General features: G+C 40.5%; 1 protein-coding gene and 1 non-coding gene across 3 annotated transcripts in view; both read right to left on the reverse strand.

Moving 5' to 3' along the window:
• LOC118099791 (pleckstrin homology domain interacting protein) overlaps positions 1–21,222 on the reverse strand; it is a 40,846-nt gene that overhangs the window by 5,281 nt on the left and 14,343 nt on the right. Inside the window, exons 12-37 of one of the 2 annotated variants that reach the window (XM_035144567.2) lie at positions 20,867–20,907; positions 20,301–20,399; positions 19,118–19,274; positions 18,139–18,273; positions 15,247–15,375; positions 14,853–15,078; positions 13,589–13,735; positions 11,866–12,049; positions 11,637–11,739; positions 11,075–11,212; positions 10,827–10,924; positions 10,472–10,679; positions 9,623–9,733; positions 8,776–8,883; positions 6,959–7,083; positions 6,114–6,196; positions 5,856–5,967; positions 4,348–4,409; positions 4,074–4,229; positions 3,168–3,288; positions 2,930–3,055; positions 2,603–2,678; positions 1,262–1,321; positions 939–1,091; positions 388–540; positions 5–216 (exon numbers count right to left, since the gene is read on the reverse strand). In XM_035144567.2, coding sequence (XP_035000458.1) covers positions 5–216; positions 388–540; positions 939–1,091; positions 1,262–1,321; positions 2,603–2,678; positions 2,930–3,055; positions 3,168–3,288; positions 4,074–4,229; positions 4,348–4,409; positions 5,856–5,967; positions 6,114–6,196; positions 6,959–7,083; positions 8,776–8,883; positions 9,623–9,733; positions 10,472–10,679; positions 10,827–10,924; positions 11,075–11,212; positions 11,637–11,739; positions 11,866–12,049; positions 13,589–13,735; positions 14,853–15,078; positions 15,247–15,375; positions 18,139–18,273; positions 19,118–19,274; positions 20,301–20,399; positions 20,867–20,907 — 3,323 coding nt within the window. Of the gene's footprint in view, positions 1–4; positions 217–387; positions 541–938; positions 1,092–1,261; positions 1,322–2,602; positions 2,679–2,929; positions 3,056–3,167; positions 3,289–4,073; positions 4,230–4,347; positions 4,410–5,855; positions 5,968–6,113; positions 6,197–6,958; positions 7,084–8,775; positions 8,884–9,622; positions 9,734–10,471; positions 10,680–10,826; positions 10,925–11,074; positions 11,213–11,636; positions 11,740–11,865; positions 12,050–13,588; positions 13,736–14,852; positions 15,079–15,246; positions 15,376–18,138; positions 18,274–19,117; positions 19,332–20,300; positions 20,400–20,866; positions 20,908–21,222 lie in introns of both variants that reach the window. The other variant, XM_047337967.1, reaches the window with a different exon arrangement.
• On the reverse strand, positions 2,215–2,287 carry trnaf-gaa. Its single transcript has one exon. It is a non-coding gene; the product is annotated as a tRNA-Phe (tRNA).

Raw genomic sequence — 21,222 nt, forward strand, 5'->3', positions numbered from 1 at the left:
CTACCTGGATGCAGTGCTGCTTTGGGGAGACTCGCTCCTCCTCCTCCTCCTCTTCATGGCGTGCCTCGTCTGTCTGTCTGTCGTGTGTCGCGTCTGTCTGTCCGTGCCCTGTCTGGTCAGTTTTCCTGTCAGGCCGTGGATAGCCTTGTAATCGGCCAAGATGGGGCTGACATGCTCCTCAAATAGAGCAGAAAGCCTCAGACTCATACTGTAGATCTGAAGAGGCGGTAAAGGATGAATCAATTGTTGAACTTGTAAAGCAGAAATGCGTGAATTGTATGTGAGTGTGTGTGTGTGTGTGTGTGTGTGTGTGTGTGTGTGTGTGTGTGTGTGTGTGTGTGTGTGTGTGTGTGTGTGTGTGTGTGTGTGTGTGTGTGCATGTCTCACCCGAGACTTCTTACTGGGCGTGTACGCTTTGGAATTGCTGAAAATGAGCCGCACGTCTTTGCTGAGCTGGATGGGAGACTGGTACTTTCCTTCTTTTAGCGTGTTGAGAACGGTTCCAAAGTCCATTGGAGACTCAACTATTTGCAGGTAATCCTGAGAGAAGCAGTGATGTGAACAGGATAGACAGTAATGAGAAAAAAAACGACCAGCAAAGGAATTGCACCCTTCTTCTGTGAATAAGAGAAAACTATTCCACTCAAGCCGTGTGTCATTCACTTTCAATGGGTTTTCATTTCAGTTACAGAAAGGAGAGGCTTTTTTCTTCTTTACACCAAACTCTCATTTCACCTCAAATACCACCACTCGTGTGATTGAATTGCAGCCACTTATGCATCGGACATTTCAGAAAGACTCAAGGACCAGCATATGGGAGTGAAAATGCAAATTCAGCTAAACTGTGATCATAGCCAAAAGGGTTTCGTTTTGTTTGTTGAGTTCACACGTGTGCGCCATAATAAAGTAATTTAAAGGACTACTGTTGCGTTATGTACCGGGTATTCCTGTAGGTCCACGGGTTCTCTGAAGGGCTCGGAGTCTTCGCACTGAAAGAGCAGGTCCAGCAGCTCCTTACAGCGCCCCCTCCATGCATGAGGGTCGTAGGAAGGAGGTCGGGTTCGCAGTCGGCGCTGCATCGGTGGACGTCTCTACAGAGAGAATGACAAAACACAATGAAGTAGCTGATTAAAAAAAAAACAAGCCTCTGGATTATGTGACAGTGCACTAACGCCCCATGTGAAAAGTGAAAGGTCAGAGTTGGTTTTCAGAAAGCAGGGTGGAATGTCTAGGATCGTGCAGATGCTGTGAGATATTCTACCTTATGGTTTCGTGTGGACGTTCCAGGAGTATTAGTATCTTCATCCTCCTCCTCCTCATCCTACATAAGAAAAAGGGTAAATGACCATGTGACCAATTTAATTTTATTATAGGCTGCTCTGGAACAAAAAGCAGCATAACATTATTTCATAAACCAGCCAGAAGACTTGGAACTGCCAAAGTAAATCTACTGAAAGCACAAATCACATTATGTGTTCTGTCCTCTTCAATGAAGCCAAAAACCAGTTACTAATATTTGGTCAAAACTGATTTAAGACCAGAATCTGACTGCTTGACTTCTGTTCTGTTCAAATATACAATTCCAGCCAGTGAAAGCACAACCTGTCCTGGCACAAAATGGCAGCACAACTTGTCTGCTAAAATAAGAGCTCATTCACAAATAAAAAAGTGTGAGATTGTCCAGTTCAGAGTTCACAACAACAGGCAAATCCCTGGTTCAGTTTTGCCTCTGTCGCTTTTCAGAAACATCATCAACGTGCCCATGCCCTCGTGGGGAATTCTGTGGACATAATCCTGCTGTATTCTGCTCAACTCCGACATTATCTGGACTTTTTATACGGAGGCTGGCAGGAAAATCTCCAGAGCCTCTGATGCTGTGATTTAGGTTCTCACATACAGCCCCTCCTGATAATTTCAGGAGAATATCTGGAGTTTACTGCATGTCTGAAAGCAGCTCAAGTCAAAGCCAACCAGAGAAAAAAACAAAACAATCCATTAGTGAAGAAATAGTCATATCAAAAGTATTGATTTACTACATGTAGCGCCTAAAAGTAGGAGCAGAAGTTGTATGCGCGGGGGTGACGTTGAGTGATGAGCAGGACTTTGTTTTGATATGGTCTCGATAACACGTAGGGTCTAAAGATATCCATTTTAGATAAACATCGTCCAAGACTCTTAGGGACATAAAGGCTGAAGGAGTGACAGCTCATCAGCTGCCGAAACCCGGGATCGAACCAAGGACCTTTAGATCTTCAGTCTAACGCTCTCCCAACTGAGCTATTTCGGCATCAAACCACAAACAATACATTTAATGATACAAATCTTGATAATTGTTTTTTTTAAGGAGAAAATACTAAACGCTTATCACAAGGTGCAGGTGGTTCAACAAAAACAAAGGAAAAGCCTGCACACAAACCCTGATGAAGATCCCTCTCTGCATCTAAACGTTGTTTGATTAAACTCTCTGTGGCACAGAGTGGCACAATTATTTGTTTGTTTTTTTACACAACTAATGGGGGCAGTCCTGGTGACAAATCACGTAATCAATACCAACCTTTTATTTAATCAGGATAAAAAAAACTATGTTCATACGAAAACACACCTCATCTTCAGAGTCAGAGAAAGTTGCCTTCTTCATAGTTTTGTACAGGGGCATGAGGTCGGTCAGACTTGGGTCCCTGAACAAGAGAAAAAAAGAGAAGAATGAGCAGGAATAAATTCACATCTGACAGATCAAATGTTGTGAGACATGAAAAATTGTTCACAAAAGAAATTATGTCAAATAGCATTTTTGTTTTTCTTTATAACAGATAGACATTTTGTTGATCGACTCTGGGCAGAGAACGTTTCCCCCTTTTTTGTCGATAAAATTTTCTTCTGAAACAAAATGCAGGCTTGTGAGTGAAAGATACACATTTAACACACTCACTTAATAAATTGCAGCATGAGGTCAGAGACGAACTTGGCGGTAGTGACGATGAAGGATCCAGGCTCGTTGAACGTTTGCGCGTTGTGTTCAATGTAACGAACCTCCCACATCAGTGAGGACAGTCGTCTGAGAGGAAAACACACATTTGCAGAGCGTGTTTACAATTTTCTTTCTACCATACTCAAAGTCCGTATCTTCTGCCGTCTCTTTTATTAAAGCACAAGTTAATGGATGTTACCTGTAGAAGCGGTTCACCAGCCTTTCGCGCATAGTGCTGAGGTCAGTGACATAGGCCACTACTGTGCAGTATGTGGGGTAAGCCTGGTGGTCCACTGGAAAGGCAAATGGCGCCGCTACATCTGAGGGTTGGCAAGTGGGATACGTGGAGAAAACACAGGTGAAGAGAGGATTAATCCTGGGACACATCAGCTGTAACAGCTGAGTTTACAGTACAAACCAGTTTCAAGACTAGAGGGGTGTTAAGAGAGCTCATACCTCCACCAAGGCCCAACATTCCCCTTGTAAAACTACATTTAAATTCACGAGGTCCAGATTCTTATCTGGATCAGTAAGTAATTGCCCACACTCATAAATATCAGTCCCCTAAATATGCCAGATCTTCCTCTAGATCTATGAATTACTCTCAGACATTACAATAGCAATATTAACTTTTATCCATTTTCCTACCTTTTTTAAATATTCCTACCTTAAATTTTGATGTTCAAAATGCATCTAAATTATTATCCTGTCTGTGCCAGCTGCAGCATGAGGCGCATGGGTAACAGAGAGAGATCTAGAAGGATTACTTGTGCCAAATGTTCGCAATTGTGTCTTTTCCACAAACTGTCACTAGAGGGAGCCCTCAGACCAGCTTTCTTCAATTGGGAGGTTTGCCACACTTTTGTCTGTGTCTAATATAACATTACATCACTTAACAGGTTTGAGCAAGCGCCTCAATACCTGGCTCAATGTGCTAGCAGCTTATTCCTTTTAACATATGGTGATCTGAGGCTCTGTTGATGGGCTCAGAGCCGTGACTCATGTTGTGAGGAGTCACCTCTTAACGAGAAATGGGCCCTGTGGCCTCACTTCACATCCCTATAAGCAGACTGTTTAAATTGCAGGGCGCTCGGTGACGTCATACCGAGCGTGCAGATCTGGTCGATGGCTTTGATGATGCGTTCACACTCGTCTATGCGTGTTTCGGAGCCCCATTCTCCGTCCATAGGGACGTAAAGCAGCTCCTTCTGCTCGTCTTCTACCAGGGGGACGCTCAGGCCCAACTCGTCAGGGAACGTGGCTACAAAAAGAAGATTGTAAAACTTTCAGAATTTTATTTTTTTAGGAAAGAAATTGTTCAGCTTAGTTTGTATTGTGTGTATGTCTGAGTCTGTGTGGGTGTGTTTTAGATGACCCACCGTCATCAGGGATCATCTCCATATCCCAAGGACTCATCTTCTCCGTGTCTCCATTGTCCCAGCTGGATGAGAAATAGTTTTGATATGAATCATCGACATTCACATCTTCGTCTTGTCATTTCTTAACCATTTTACATATCTTACTCGACGTGCTGTGTTTTAAAGCATAGACGTTCCTTTCCCACAACCTAAAGTGGATTTCATTGACAAGGTTTTTCAAATAATCTGTGATCAGTGTTGAGAGAGAAGCAAAACAACTCTCAACAGATAACATGGCGATAAATGTTTCAATTTGGAACGTCTTGCAACTTTCAGTGAAAGTCGATCAATACAAAGCAAAGGGCAGCGTTAGTTGGCGTCATTGTAAATATCAACAATTCAGAAGTGTCGTCCAGGATAGTTTGATGGAGTTTCTTGACAGATTCGAGCTACAAAGTGTTTATACAGATAATGAGGAGGTAATGACGGCAACATCACAGGCAGCTATTTGTCTGCATTCTAATGGATTTGTTCAAGCAGACTAACTCCTGTTAAATGTAAAACCTTTTAATGAGATGTCTTATTGCATTAGTCCTCTGAGAAAAGTCAGGCCTTGAAATCAAGACACTCCTTGTACCCAGAAACCACCTGTACACTAGGCAAAGGTGGAGCTGAGACAAAATGATTCCTGAAAAATAATCTCACCAAATTTTAGCAGCATTTTCAAAGGATTTTAGAGTCATGGGACCTCGGAATAATTATATCATTAGGTTTCTAATTTAGCAAATTAATGCTGCATCAGTGTGCATAAAACAAGAATAATGAATGTATCACTAAAAGATTAAAATTCAAGATTTCTATCCATATTTATGTTCTGTATTTCCCTGTTCACACCTGGTATTAACGTCCGTCCTGAGACATCCGACCACTAGGAGACAGTGTTAAGTTTGTGTCCACACCTGGTTATAACATGAGTCCTGAATGTGTCTCCTGTGTCCACTTGTGATCGGATCTCATTTTATTTTGGTTTGCTTGGACCAGAATGATGTTGGTTTTACCCAGTGAGTTTACAGATGTGTCCAATGTGTTTGCATGTGTGTCAGTGTGTGTCGTTTGGTTCATTGTGTGCTTAGCGCTGACCACTTGTGATCCGATCAGGACGGATGTTAATACCAGATCTGAACAGGGTCTATGAGTGAATTTACATTTTCAACACATCACATTTTATTGTGTTGTTTCCAGTGGCTGAAAACATTTTTTGGCAATAATTTGCAGCGCTGCAACTATCGCAAAAATATGTGTCACTATCACTATTAGTATCTCTATTAAAAGCAAAACACAATGTGACACTGTACAATATTTGTCTTACCCCTTCTGCCTGTGTTTGTCATGTGGGGGTAATGCAGTCAAACAGATGCTTGGTTTGATGTTATTGAAATGGGAAAAAGGTTGTGTTCTGTACTTTTAATGGGATTTGACCTGAAACCCCACTACAAATAGAGTGAATCAATCCCAAGATGTGTTCATACCAGACATTGTAGCACTGGAACAGGCTGTCAGGATACTGGGTCTGGTAGGGCTCCTGGCTCTCAATGGTCCCAAACCACCAGGCATCATCTATCACTGACCGAAACCTGTCACCTACACAGACATCACAGGGATGTTTAGCTGTTTGCAAAAAAGAAGGTGAGTTCATGAATTGAGCTAGAAAACGATTGTGTCTTTGTGCTTTAAATAATGCACATGTTTCTGGTTTGTCAGGGGGCGCAGAGACAAAAGCTGCTTACCTATACTCCACTGTCTATTTCTGGCATTGTCATACTGCTGCCGCAACACCAGGAAGTCGATTACATCAGGCATGTCGTGGTATCTAAAGAGAAATGTTCACAAATTACTACAAGAAAGCAGTGACAACATCCATATTAACAGGGTACAAGAGATCAGGAACACAGAGTTTATAGAAGAATAGTTTAACATTCTCAAACATTCTGTATTTAACAATGTCAAATTCAATGCTTTAATGTTTAATGAGACCTGTCTTTTCTTGAATCAAGAGTAGAGCCTGACCTATATATTGGTTAAACGATAATATCAGCCGATATCAGCCTTTCACTGACATATGGGTATCAGCGTTTATGTTTGCCAATATGCGCTGATATGACAACTTTTATTCTAAAAAATAAACAATGCAGGAAAATGTGAATGTTGTTATTATATTTCTTTGTTATAAGGTTTTGATAATGACATCTTCGGAATCATTCCCAAACTATTTCTTAATAAATATACATCAGCTGATATATCGGTATCAGGAACTCTTTTATATTTAAAAACTAATATCCGTATCAGATTGGGCTGTAGTCAAGATGATAATCAATTTAGGAAATGATTGTCCTATTTAAACAAAACAGAACACTTAAGAGTTTAGCTTTGAAAATCTGAGTTTTAGACAAATTGTCAAAATGAATGTGTGAATTAAGAAGTTAATATTAATACTGGGTATGGCACACAGTGAACCAGCATATGTACTGTCTAACAAGTGTTAAAAGTTGAGATGTGTCTCCTGTTTGATTTGCAGTGTCATTAAACAACTGAGGCTGAGGCTCTTGTGTGGAGACAAAGTAGAGATGCTTACTTCATGGAGAAGGATCCTCCGGTGAGTTTGCCGGTGTCAGGGTCCAGGAAGGAAAGTTTAAGACAGCACAGCGTGGGCAAGCCAACCTCGTACTTGATGCCAACTATCTTCATCAACTCCTGCTCCTGAAAACCACAGGTAAAAAGAACAAATAACATCAGTCGAAGACAAACATCATCAGTGCACATCATGTCTAATCACTGTCTGCAAGTCGTGATGCCAACGCACGAGATTAGAGCACATTTGGGAATAATAACAATTCTCTAGTTATCATTATTATTGATAGATTGTCTTATTAGTGTCATTTCTGTTGGTTAAGAGAGGGTGTTGGCAATGCTACATTTTACCAGGTTTTCCCAGCTGAGAAAAGTGATACAAGAGACAGGTGATTTGCCGTGTTGTTAAAACCACCAAAAAAAGAATGATATAGAAGAGGATGCTGCATTTCACACGCTACAGGCAACACAATCCTGAAGATGCACACTGTGCCGGCGATGCATTAAGGTCTGCCATCTGCACTGAAATTGCTATTTCTCCTTCCTCGTGGGAAAGAAATGAAAAATACAACAAGTATAAAACAATCTGATAAGTTGTTGCTTTTAAGACAAGTGTTCGATGGTGTTTCAGAGACAGTTTCAGGGATGAAACTGTCTGTACTCAGCAGACATTTCTCTTTTAGTGGAAACACATTTTTAGGACAGAGAAAAGGATTCAAGTCCATGTGAGAGTGAAACTAGACGAGTGTGAGGACGGTTTTTACTATTAAACACATTGACTGTATATAAAGATGGACAATATAAAAGCTCCCGTAAAGTAAAGACAAGGCATCTTGGTCGCCACCTGGTGGCTGGCTGCAGTATACGTCTAGTCACCTCCATGTTAGTAGATGGGACATGAGCCAAACTGAGAAGTCAAAGTATATGTAAAATTATTTTTTCCCAAATACGGTTTCTATCATTTAAGGTAGTGCCTAACACACTGTGTTGGTTCAAGTGGTTATATTTCTGGTATAGTATTTTATTATTATATTTTAAATGCTATAAAAACGGGATGAAATGTCATTATACTGTAGACAGCTAAGACTGACCCATGACTGGTCAAGCGTTTGTATCGATGAGACCTGTCGACTGAACCTCCATCCCTAAAACAGTAGTGCGCCGACTCTGCCTCCCAAATGCGCAAGAAGGCAGAGTTTGTATCCAGGATATTTTTGCTTCATATCTGGATGGTGGGGGGAGGTGGAGACCCGTCGGCCATCTTTATATACAGGCTATGATTAGACCTAACACAGTGAGGACATTTTTATTGTATGGGTTTGAACTAGGTTAAGATTAGGTTAAGAATTGGGTTTATGCAGTTGTGATGGTTATGATTGAGGTAGGGGCAAGAAGGTTGCAGCTGCGTATTACCACTGGTCTTTCTATCCATTATTTTGGAAATTCAGCAGCCCTACAAAAGGAATGTCACCGACAATACTACAGAACCTGAATGTCACATCAAGACAACAGGATCCAACATCAAATATTTGCTGCATATCTATCAGACAGGTTTTCAAGATTCAGTTTCAAGTTTTTCCCTGTGATCTTTACTTTTGTGTTCTTAATGAGTGACATTGTTATCGTCTTAACTGTCCAAGTATAGTTGCTCTGTGTGAAGCCTGGAGTGATTTTTGCACTGTGATGTTTATTATAAGCTCCTCCTCAGTGGTTGTGGGTAGACGAGTAAAGAGACACTATAAATCTACAGATACATAAGATGTAAGAGCGGCGTCTCTCTTCAGAGACTCTTATATCTGTCTCTGTCAAACTGCTTCTTACCCGAAGCTCCATCTTGTGCCACGGCTGCTTCTTAGGATTGATGCTGTAAATCTTCTTCTGTTTGGCCATCTCCACATAGGCTTCATGTCCCTGTCGGAAGTAGTATACCTGCGCACACACACACAAGCTGCCTTTAGACATGCAACGACGCCCAGACATTTTCCTGAATTTCTGCAGAGGGGCTGTATGTGAGAACACAAATGTCAGAGTCAGGTGCTCCGGACACTTTACGGAACTTTTCCTGACAAGTCCCTGGTAAAAGGTTTGAGTGAGCCCATGTAAGAATCCAGCAAAAACATTTCCATATAATAAAGATATAATAAAATATAATAAAACACAGCGAGTGAGTTGGAATCTCCATGACATTTCTTACATGGTACAGAATATATATATATATATATATATATATATATATATCCGGGTTAAAAAGAGGTGACGCACATGTAGGAGACGCCAGACAGATTTAATCAATTTTGGCAAAAAGGGTCTCACGCTAATGTCGCTGTGCTGTAAACAAAAACATGTGGTTCATATGTCACAACCTGCATCCTCTGAATGTTTCAGAAATGTTCCAACAACACTACAATTTATCTTTCTGGTACATTTCTTGACTGTAGAGTATGAAAGTCTATTCATAATATAAAACAAATGGCAACATATTTGAGATGTTTTAGCTCCTGGGCATGGCAATGTCAGGCCCCCAACATGTCATGACCATCCTAGCCTCATGGGGGCACTGTCTTTGCTGTACACTTCTAATCTTGTTGTTATGTAAAACATGAGCCTGTGTTTTTGGTGTGAGCAAACATGAGTCGAGGACATTGTAACAGAGACTGGCTGCCTGTACCTCGTCTCCCATCTGGGGTATGTAAGGACATCTCCGGGGGACCGTGTCTGTGATCCAAGCAGAGGGAAGCCACTCCTCCAGAGTCAGGCCCTGCTCCTCGGACTCAGTCCTCTGAAAGACCCACATATGTGATAAATACTCAATAACAGATCATTCAAAAAATGAGATTCATTTTTTCTATACATAACTAAATACTTTCTGTTATACATACATAAATACTAAATACTTTTTTAATTTCTGTGTCTTGCCAATACATTCTGGATACAAGACATCCCTAATTTACAAACATAAATCTTACCATAATACATATACAAATGTGGACAAAAAAGGAAATAGAGAAGTCTCTCAAACACACACACACACCAAAATGATAATAATAAATAAATAAATAATGAAACTAAAACTGTAGAGTTTGGTCTGGAACTCTACAGTTACGCGATGAATCGTGACAATAAACCATTTGATTCAGAGCAAAAAAGTTGGAAAGGGGAAAAAAGGTAAAGGTACAAGACTGTGTACGAGTGAAGAAACGACACATACCATAAACTATTGTGAATAACCCCTTTCCAACAACTTTCTTCTTGAATTGAACCTTGTAGTTAATATAGTTTTGCGATACATTGTAGTGAGTATTTTGTATGTATGTATATAGCATATAGTATATATGTTATATAGTATAGTAACCTAGTAGAGTAACACTGAATGATCTGATCGTAGTCAACAAATATCTTAAAAATAAGTTTTAGTTAAAACAGTTACTTGTGATGGCTCAAAGCTGACGGCTCATTATTGTATCACACACGTATTCTTCCTGTTGCCAGAAGGAGGAAAATAACATTTTGTTCGAACCTTCCTCTTTTCCTTTGGCTGCTTCTTCTTTGGTAACGCGTCGTCTTTGTCTGGTTTGTCTTTCTTCCTCTCCTTCTTCCCATCCCTCTTCTTCTCTACGTCCTCCTCAGAGCTGCTGCTCTTCTTTTTTACTTTAACGCTCTTCTTGGGCGGTTCAAGGTTGATGCCCGCATCTGCCGTCCAGTCCGAGTAATCGCTGGAGTAGTCGCTGCAAATACATCACAGGACAGAGATAAAACAACCAGATGTAAATGCTTGTGTTTTTATCATTTACATATGGAACGTGCATGTATGCATGTATGTAGGAGATAGATGATATGATAAATATATATGTGATAATCTGTATGTATCTTACCTTGAACTACTGTGGTCATCTGGCCAGGGCTCTTTTTGCTCCTCCTCCTTCTCCTCCTCTGAGGAATGGCCGTTGATTTGACGTACCTCAACCTCTCCCTGGAAAAACACACAATCATTTAACTTTAATAGATCTAATAAAAAACTTAACACATAATAAAATGATCAGTTTTGTGGTAAATAAACAGTTAGATTTTGAGACAGTTTAACCACAGATCCAAAACAAGGCTGTCGCAGCAGTGAATCTACCTCTGAGGTGCTGTCATCGTCATCTGCACCCTCAGCGCTCTGCCGACTCGTCTCCTCCATGGCAGCACGAGTTTGATAACCATGGTTACCCTGACTCTTCCTCCCCTCGTCTACGACACACTCAGATGTGGGATGAACCTGCACAACGGAGAACAGGGAAGACAGAAAAAAGAATAACTCAGTTGATATTATACAGCCCATAGTAGAATAATTCTTCTGTGACACAAATAATACAACTTGATTAAAACTATATTGAGGTTATGTATTTGCATAGATATATTTTTAAAATAAATATTTGGCTGTATGCAAATGTGCTAATGGTCCAGTACTTGACCTGGACCATAGTCTGGACTGAAACTGACTTTGCTGAAATTCTGTGTTTCAGAGAAGTGAAGCCATCAATAAAATGTTTTAAGGAGAAAAATTAAAATTTGATTAAAATATGATTTGTAAAACAATAACGTCTGTGTGTGTGTGTGTGTGTGTGTGTGTGTGTGTGTGTGTGTGTGTGTGTGTGTGTGTGTGTGTGTGTGTGTGTGTGAGAATGTGGTAATTCACTTACCCTGCTCTCCTTGGGGAGAGAGTGGATGGTGCGTCTCCTCCTCTCTGACTGATAAATATTGATTTCCTCCTCCCCTTTAGCCTCACGCCAGGTCATCTGCCTCCTGCATAATCACACACACATATGTTTGATGGGCATGAAAGCTACCACCACCAGGAAACTCATGAGGCGTTCAGCCCTCCATAGTCTGACATAGTATGAGTATTGTATGCATCTGTGTGCGTTTTACCCGACAGAGGCGTCCTCCAGCTCAGGTACCAGCACCCTGCGGCTCCAGGCCACCAGGTCTCCCTCTGTGGCCATCTGGCTGCGCGGGGCGTTGCTGTGCATCTGGCGTACACCCTCGATCTGGCCGCTGCGACGTAGACCCACGTTGGGTGGGGAGTGCACCTCCATCGGCGAACCCACCGATCCTGTGGAAAAGTCATGTCAAAGAAAGAGAAAAGCACCGATTTAGTTTGTTCATCTGGAAAAAGTATTAAAAGGAGAGGCCTTGTTTTCTGCCATGTTTCCATCATTAGAAAGTATTAGTTTTTGGATGATGTTTCGAGTAAGTGCAGCATTTGATAGAACTTCATTGTAATAAATAATAATAGAGAACTCAAATCATCTCAAAATTGTGTAAATGGAAATTTGTAGCTCTACATTTTATTGGGAGTCTTCTTGGCCTGAAACAAATGATTTATCATTTTCAATTAATCATATGTCTATAAAATGTCCGACAATAGTGAAAAATATCAGCTTTTCCTCAAGCTCAAGTTTTTGTTTTGTCAGACCAACCGTTGAAAGCAAAATAGTAACCCTATGATATTCAGGTTACAATCCCGTAAAACTGAGAAAAGCATTAAATCCTTGCATTTGAGAAGGTGGGACCAGGAACTATTTTGTAGTTGCTGGACAAAGACAGAGGGCACTTTCACTCATACCTGGTTTGGTCTGGACCGTCTGACTTTTTTCCAGACCAACGTACCAAAAAAGGTGATCTCAGCCCAAATTAAATGGAACTATGTCTTCGTTTGTTTGCAGTGTGAAAACACTTTTTTAGTTAATTCATTACAATGTAAAACCAAAACTAACTGGATCAAATGTAAACGATGAAACCAAGACATGAACCTTGGTTCAGGTGTGAAAATGCCCAAAAACCATTAACCATTAAACCAAATAGATATTGATCACTCTTCTGTTGATTGACTTGTCAGTAATAGATTCTCTCTTTCAGCACTAACAGAGACTGAGAGAGAGACACAAAGAAAGATGAGAAAAATAATGATTCTAAACAAAGCACAGAGTCAATAAAGATACTTGTGATTTTATCACTAATAAGACAGTCTCTCTCTTTTAAATGAAGTCAGCTAAATGTATTTACTTCACATTGTGTCTTGTGAGAGTGTGAGAATGGATGAACAGAGCCACAGACACATGGGTGACTTTAATGAACAGTATGTTTGTATGTGGGTTAGCCAACATTGGAGCAAATCCCAAACACTCAGTTCTCTGTGTTCACTAACTCTGTTCAAATGTGTCTCACTGAACTTTTCAGGTTTCCTGTGTTAATCACAGTGCTTGTTTTGCAAAATTGGCTTTTGCATATTTCATAGGAAAAAACATTTTAATATGACAACACACTAATTACAAAGAAAGGTTTGGAAAGCAATTATAATTATGACTATGATAAATAAGCAGATATTATAAATGTTTTAAGTCGTGTTATTATTATGCAGTTAATTGTACAAATTAATCATATCTGGATGTATATAGTACTTGCTTGATATTAAACTGTGTGTATACAGCTACAACAGTTTTACCTCAACTAAGACAATGAATTGCCTTATATTATATCTTCGCTATTCCAAAGAGGTGAAATATTCTCGTTTGTATTGCACGTAAATCGCATTAAAACCCTGCTCACACTACAAACAACATGACCTTCCCATCATGACCATAGCTCCCACCTCTACTGGCCATGCTGTTCACAGCACCCGGAGCAGGGGCATCATTTGTTCCCCGTCTTTGGTCTTGTTCCTGCTGCAGCCTCTGAATCATCGTGTCCAGAGGACTGGAACCATCCACCGCCTGCTCGCTCACCACCTGGTTCAGGCCTGACAGACAGGAATGGAGGAAGAGACAGAGAGTTAAAAGGTGAAAGAGAAACAGAGAGAGAGAGGAATCTGGTCAAATCAGATAAGTTTGAAATCGAACAGGTATTACAGTCAGAGAGATTGCCACTGCCAGCGATCGTTCTCCTACACTTGGCACATCTCAGTATGCTACCATCCACTTGACAAAAGAAAAGGGAAATAGGGTTTTCCCCAAATCCTGTAGAGTCCCTTCAATATCCAGAGAGACTTTTATTAGCCGACAGCAGCACAAAGTTACTGAAAGGCAAAAGCTTCAGAGAGCCTGTAAAGATTCCTGTTTTCTCATCACCACTGTCACCTTTTTCTTTTAATATAACTGCATTTCATTAAGTCCTTTCCTTTTTGTTTATATCCCTGCCAATATTTCACCTAACATTAATTCTGGTTTGAATTGTTGACTCTAGTGTCTCATTAAGAACTGATAACATTCTGAGCTACAAGCAAGCAGTATGATCTGCTATGAAGTGTCTCTGACCTCGTTCACGTCTGGTATTCCACCAGATTCGTCCTGGGTGGTCCTACCACAAGTGGGCAGCACTAAGTACAGGTGTGAACGCACCCAAATGTGTCCTGAATGTGTCCTGAGATCTGATCAAACCACATTAGTTGGTGGTCTGGGACTCACATGGCCACATTTTTAGCTGTGGGAACACAAATGCATCCTGGGCCAGATATAAAGGATCACCTACTCTGACCCACTATCTACTGTATCTATCTATCTCTCTCTAACTTAGAATGGGTAGTAACAACAGCACTTTGTGAACATGAACGATTACATGATTTTTTTTGCAAATAGAGCTGGGAAATAAGATCTGATCACAAGTGGCCACAGGGGAAACATTGAGGTATGAAAAGACAAACTCAGGGCTGATCACTCTCAGGGGATTCGATCTCTCAAGACAGATGTTAATATCAGGTCTGAACGGAGACTTGGACGAGCTGGCAGGCGGGCTGTGATAAGCCGTCTATGAAAGGATCTGATCTCAAGCGTAGAGGAAAGCAAATGCCAAATCCCATTTCATGACCCCTAGAACATGAAGACACGATATTCCTGAGGGTCAGATTTCAGCCTCCGTACCTGAGGAAGTGACACCCATCTGTGGGATCAGCTGCTCGTCCCTGCAGCCCTCCCTGCCTGGCACCAGCCGCTGGTATCTAGGGGGGTGGGGGTTTCCATCTACATCCACCAGGAAAGGAGGGGGCATTAAGTGTGGCGCCTGCTGTGTCTGCTCATCCAGGACGTAATTGTTGGCGTCTCGGATCAGCGGCCGATAGTCGGTATGGAAGAACATCTGGTCCGCGATCTGAAGCAGAGGTGAAGAGTAAAACGTACATTTAGGCGGCACATTTTATAGCGAATCACGTCACTGACGATCTGTCCATGTCTGATCTGAGGGCATCTGTCAGTGCTTGAGTTGTTGTAATAGATCAGGTATAGGTTCATCTTTATGTATGTGATCCTGTCGCCTTACTTTGTCGTACTTGCTGCTGGAGCCAAAGCCAAAGATGAGTAGGTGTCCATGGGAGTCTGTGGCTGCAAAATGCTGCCCATCTGGACTACATTTACAGTCAAACAATGCCCCGTGTCCTTGGCCCTCAATCTATCCACAGAGAGACAGCGGGAAGAGGAGAAGAAGATATCGTGCTCATTGTAAATCACAGTATTACACTTCCTGGCATCTGTAGTAGTTGTATAAGATGGACACAGTCAAATCCAAATGTCTGATACACACTATCACATGCACTTTTCAATGAGCCACATGAATGTCACCTACAAGTGTGGCTTTACAAGATTTTCAAATAAATTTCAGGTATTTTGGGGGATTAACTCCATTTCACATTAGTAATATTTCACATGTCTAGCAACAATCATGAAATAGTCAGCATGTGATGTGCAGAAAGAGAAGTAAGATCCATTCATACAAAGAAATCAGGTGAACCACCTGTAGAAACTGAAACCAACTGTTCAGACCATGAACTGCCTGATGCTTTTAATGTAACTGTGGGTTTTTCATTGTCTTATATTCAACAGCTTCATTCAAACACAAGATGAAAACATCTTTGTCTCATATTCATGAAACAGACTCTGCATGTGCCAAACCTGAAAGACTGAACTCTCAATCCCCTTCTACCGCAGCTGAACAGATACAGCAATGTTTAAAAGAATAAGCAGTGTATGCTCGCTTAAACAGACTTCCTTATTGCAGGATGTGTGTTGAATACAGGATGCAGTGAGCAGGCTATGCTCCAATAAAGGAATAGTTCTGCATTTTTGGAAAGGCACTTACTTGCTGGGTATTAGAAAAGAAGACAAATACCACTCTCACTGTCAGTGTAATATACAACCTACTAGCACTTACTGCACTACCACCAACAGTATTTTATTACTTTAGTTTTATTTTATATATTTATTTTAGTTTTTAAATACTTTCTTTTTTTTTTGCTTGTGTGGTTTTCTGTGTAAATATTTTTGAGCATGGTTAGAGGGAGCCTGTGACCCAAGAACAGCAACTGCTGTATGTAATTGTTGTGCACATGACAAATAAAGTCTTGCAGTCCATAGCTCACTATGTACGCAATACTTTGGCACATAGAGCCACTAAAACCAAAAACATATTTTCTCATTCTTACAGCTGAGAGGGGCTGGTGGATTCATTTTTTAAGGTGGATCCATACGGATCTACCCCCACTGTTTGGAACTAATGTGAACAGAGGAAGAATTGGACAAGCCCCACCCCCATCACTTAAATGTGGGATTGGTACGTTCCTGAAATACTTTTTATCTTATTTTTTAAAACCCTCTTCACTTCCCGATTGCCATCAATAAATAAAGTTGTGAGACCGTGCACGCTCATGTGTTTTTTTCAAGGCATGGCTATGAAGAGAGGGCTGATGGGAGGAGGCAGGATGTATCACTTACACTTAAGTCACATGTATGGGAGCTTTTTGGCTTCCTGGTTAAATATACTGATGACGGAAGGAGGGTGGAGGACAAAACTGTTGGGGTATGTGGCCACGAGAAATACATCCAGCATGGCCACACTTTTTAAGCAACATCACCCTAATTTGTCTGTGGAGGGACTGGCAGAGAAATACACACACAAAGGCTATTTTTTATTCACTAATGTTCATATTGCGCGTCAATTTAACCAGTAAATATCAATTATTTTCGTTTAGAACTTTATTTGAACATTGAACATCTGAAATGTTGCAACGGTCACTTGCTTAGTTGTTCTTCAAATTCTTTAGTAAATAGAGAGCAAAGTTATATTTGTCTCCCTTTCTTTGCCAAAACAAATGATCCGAGCCGTGACTAACGACCATGATCTCATCCGAACCATGAGTTTTATGATCCGTTGCCCACCTCGAGCGCACTATATATTTTCTAAAGTAGAAAGTAAGTAAGTAAGTAAGGTTATTTCCTAAAATGCAACACTATTTCTTTAAGTTTAAGAAATCACACGGGAAGAGGCCGTTCGCTGTCTGTGATCGTCACCAGGATTTGGGAGACTGACCAGCTCTGAGTGACTCACTTTTTTTGAGACTGTGATTAATGCCGGCCTTGGTTACCATAGAGACACAAGCAGGAAATACAGTGGTGGCTTTGATAATTAACACACTAGATAAATATGCACAGCGGCATATATGAGTGTGGTGTGATGATTTCACTCATGCCCATGGCCACGCATAATGAATTAAATGACGAAGAAAATGCCATAACGAAGGTGAGAATGTGAGACGGCAGAGAGAGAAAGAGAAAGCACAGAGGGGCGGGGGGGTGAGAAGGAAGGAATGTGAGACAAAGAGTGACGCTGGGAAACAAACGGAAAAGAATGTGTGGTGGGAAAGAAGCAAATACGGAAGGAATATTTTTGATTAAAACCACATATCTCTGCAGTCCAGAGAACATAAAATCAAACAAGGATAACCTGAGTGCCTTTTTGCTAATTCACTGCATAAGAAAACATGATAACATTTCACACAAGAGAGGGGAAATGTATAAGGACCTGGACAGAAAACCCTCTAACATCTGGCTTCTGTCTTTAGCAGGAAAGGGTGCAATCGAAATTCATTCCCAGGTTAAATAACTTTTGAAAATCATGGATATTTTACAGCTCCGGATCTAAGTCATCAGTGATGGAAACATGAAACCTTGTGGAGAAACAGTTATATTCAACCTCTTCAGACATGATGCTTTGACGCATGTCAAAGCAGAAATATTCATTGTTGTTGTTTTTCCCGTCTATGAGAAAAATATGCAAAATTGTGTTTATATGCTCTACCTTTAGTGTAAAAAGTACTTTTTACCTTCAGTGTGAATAGCCAAGGAGAAGTGATAAAGACAGTGACAGTGAGAATCTTACCATGTTGAAGTAGGACCGGATCTTGGCCCCTTTGGCCAGGTCCCACACAATACAGTTCCCATCATGCCCTGCTGAGAACAGGATTCTCGGATCAAAGGGGTGTGGCTCCAGAACGAACACCTCATCCTCGTGACCCTGTCAATAAAGAACAAGAACGTCTGGATTAAGACAATTGTACAAAATAAAGATGATTCAAGAGGAATCAATAGCGTTTTTATAATAAAGGACTGTAACTGTGATTTAATATGTTTTAGCCCATTAACACTAGAGCAACACTTCAGCATAATTTGTTACTCTTTCTGTTTAAGTGCATTTTGACATCCAATAATTCACAGTCAGCTACTAAAACACAAGTCTTTTAATGTAAGAAAGAACAGAATCCATATGATTTTTTACCAATGTCCACTACTGCTTTTTCTTATTCCTTCTGGATGAATATGCAATGTTTTCTGGGTAACAATCGTCCCATGTCCCATGTCTTTGAAAGCAGCACTGGGTAGAGTTTCCAACACTCCCTGCTAATAACTGCATTACCATCCAATAATAAGATAAATTATTAACTTGACAAATAAAAGTGGGAAAATATTTAGGGTAATGCATTTTGATTATCAAGGTAAGAAATCAGTTTAAAAATCCACTGTATATTTCTAAAAGATCAGCGATAATCATAAAACGCTGTTACATGGGTGGTTGGAGGGCAGCACGTGCAAAAGATTATGTGATGACATCAGTGATGACACTGCAGACTAGCGAGCATGTTTGCTGCTGAGAGACATAAAAGTGAACTATTACTCAAACTAAAAATCTGTCAAATCTAATTTCAGCAGCACCACATGGAAATCATTAGTGAACTGTTAGAAGGAAGTAAAACTTGTAAGATTGACAAATAACCCTGCGGTTATGCAGTTAATCTTAAATTCATGCTTGTGTTTACTTGTGTGTCTCTGTTTGTGTTTGAATGTGTTTAGTCGCTGCATACCATCAGGACATGGACCAGGTTTCCCGTTGTGGAGTTCCACACCTTCAGCGTCAGATTGTTGGCTGCTGTGATCACCGTGCTGTCGTGGCGATCCCACGCTACCATGGTAACCTTCAGCTTGGTCACCTTGTCTTCCAGTGGAGGAGGGTTGTACTTCCTGAGGGTTGGATGTTGATGGCATGTGTTTTGCAAGTTGAGATCAGTTTTGCTTACGCTACACGCAGAAATTAAATAAGAGCAAATCAAAGATATTTGTCAAACGGTTAAGCTGACATGAGGGATTCACCTGTTCATTCCTTTTTTAACATAATTCATTCGGAGCAAGCCAATCATGACAGCTAAACCTTTTCTACAAGATAAATTCATAACATCAGCTGCTACATAAAGCTATAAACTGTGAACATCAGCATATTATTTTATACACTTTATTCTCATAATATAACTTTTCTTTCGAAATCTCTGATTTTGTTTCGCCTTTAAGTGGCCCTCATACTCCAAGGTAATATCCAAAATATTTCTAAGTCTTTCCAGATGAGACTGTGCCTGAATGTATTTTTCACTTTTTATTAAATGATCTCACCTTGATTACAACGATCACAGCCCAGCTACAGATTCATATACCATAAAAAACCAGGTTATCTGCATTTATTATCATAGTCTCACGTTCATTGAGTTCATTCACGCACTAAAAGATTTAAATAGCATGTTGGTGTCGTCTCCATTTTTTCAGTCAGTGATGCCTTCAATAAATCTATAGTCTGTCTGGAAGCTATCGAGTTATCAATCACTTTCACACCACGTGCCACAGGTGTGAATATACTGTTTTTATAACTCGATTATTTATGCTCTGTAAATTATAAAGCATCTCACCCACTTCTGAATAAATACATTCAGATGTAATTGAATGAAAAAGGTTTGGCTGGTGGCACAAAGGGATTTAAGTCTCGTCTAACTATTGCTAAATGAATGTTTTTACTTCAAAGCAGTGCGTTCAGCTGGGATCCCTCGAATACAATAGGTCTGGGACTTTTTGATTGATTTTTGTAAAAATTTGGTCTGACGTTGTAACCCGCAGGACCATCCCAGCCCACGGCTCTGAGCTCCAAGCACAACAGCACTGGTAGAAGAGCCACACTCTGACAGCCACACACACACACACACACACACACACACACACACGTACCCGGGTAATTTGGTCTGCATGTCCAGCAGAATGCTCCTCCAGCCCTGAGGCTGCAGCTGCCAGATTCGTGCTGTACCATCCCTGCTGCCGCTCACAAACCTACAACACACACACACACACACACAGATTTGTGAAAACATAATCATGCAGCAAATAAACTGTAAAAATAACACTTGGTTCTATTTTAGCTTTCTGCTGTACAATGGCTGCTTTCATGTGCACACATCAGTGTACACTAATTGTACGCTCCCTCCCCTCCACTGCTCCCCTCTGCATAGACAGTCTACCTCCCTCACTGCTGAGATTACAGCAGCCCATGGGAATTAAAGCTGAGCTTGTTTTTCTGCAAACTCCACACAGGCACACAGATTTACACCCAGTGACTGCATGATATATTCAAGCGTATTTGTGTGTAAGTGTGAGAGAGAGAACATGTATTAGAGCATGTAGTGAATAGTAAGTGGTATTTCTGCTGATCAATCAAGTTACATTCTTACACCCGTAGGTTCCATTAAAACAAACACACAAAAATGGCTCACGCTAACGCACAACTTGTGCAAACCTACCTGTCACTGCAATGTGAAAACTGGATGCTGTCAACTTTGTCCTAGGTGAGAAAAAAAACAAGAAAAAAGTCAAAACAAGAAATTTGTATTCGATTGTATATTACATATAAATGTCTTTTAACAAGCTTTTTGATCATGAGATACAGTTCAAAGTACTGTACCTACACCTACAGTGTTTTTTCATTCGAATTTATTTGCACAATTAGAATGTATCATGACTTTTGTGTACATATACAAATATATATATAATTATGTTCAGATCATTTTGTTCCGTCTTTTTTTGTTTGTTTGTATATCTATAAAATGGATTTCTGTAACCTCCTTCATAATAAATGTAAAAGGGGAAAGACATGAAT

The sequence above is a fragment of the Hippoglossus stenolepis genome, chromosome 20 (assembly GCF_022539355.2).
Source record: "Hippoglossus stenolepis isolate QCI-W04-F060 chromosome 20, HSTE1.2, whole genome shotgun sequence".
In the NCBI taxonomy this organism is placed as follows: Eukaryota; Metazoa; Chordata; class Actinopteri; order Pleuronectiformes; family Pleuronectidae; genus Hippoglossus; species Hippoglossus stenolepis.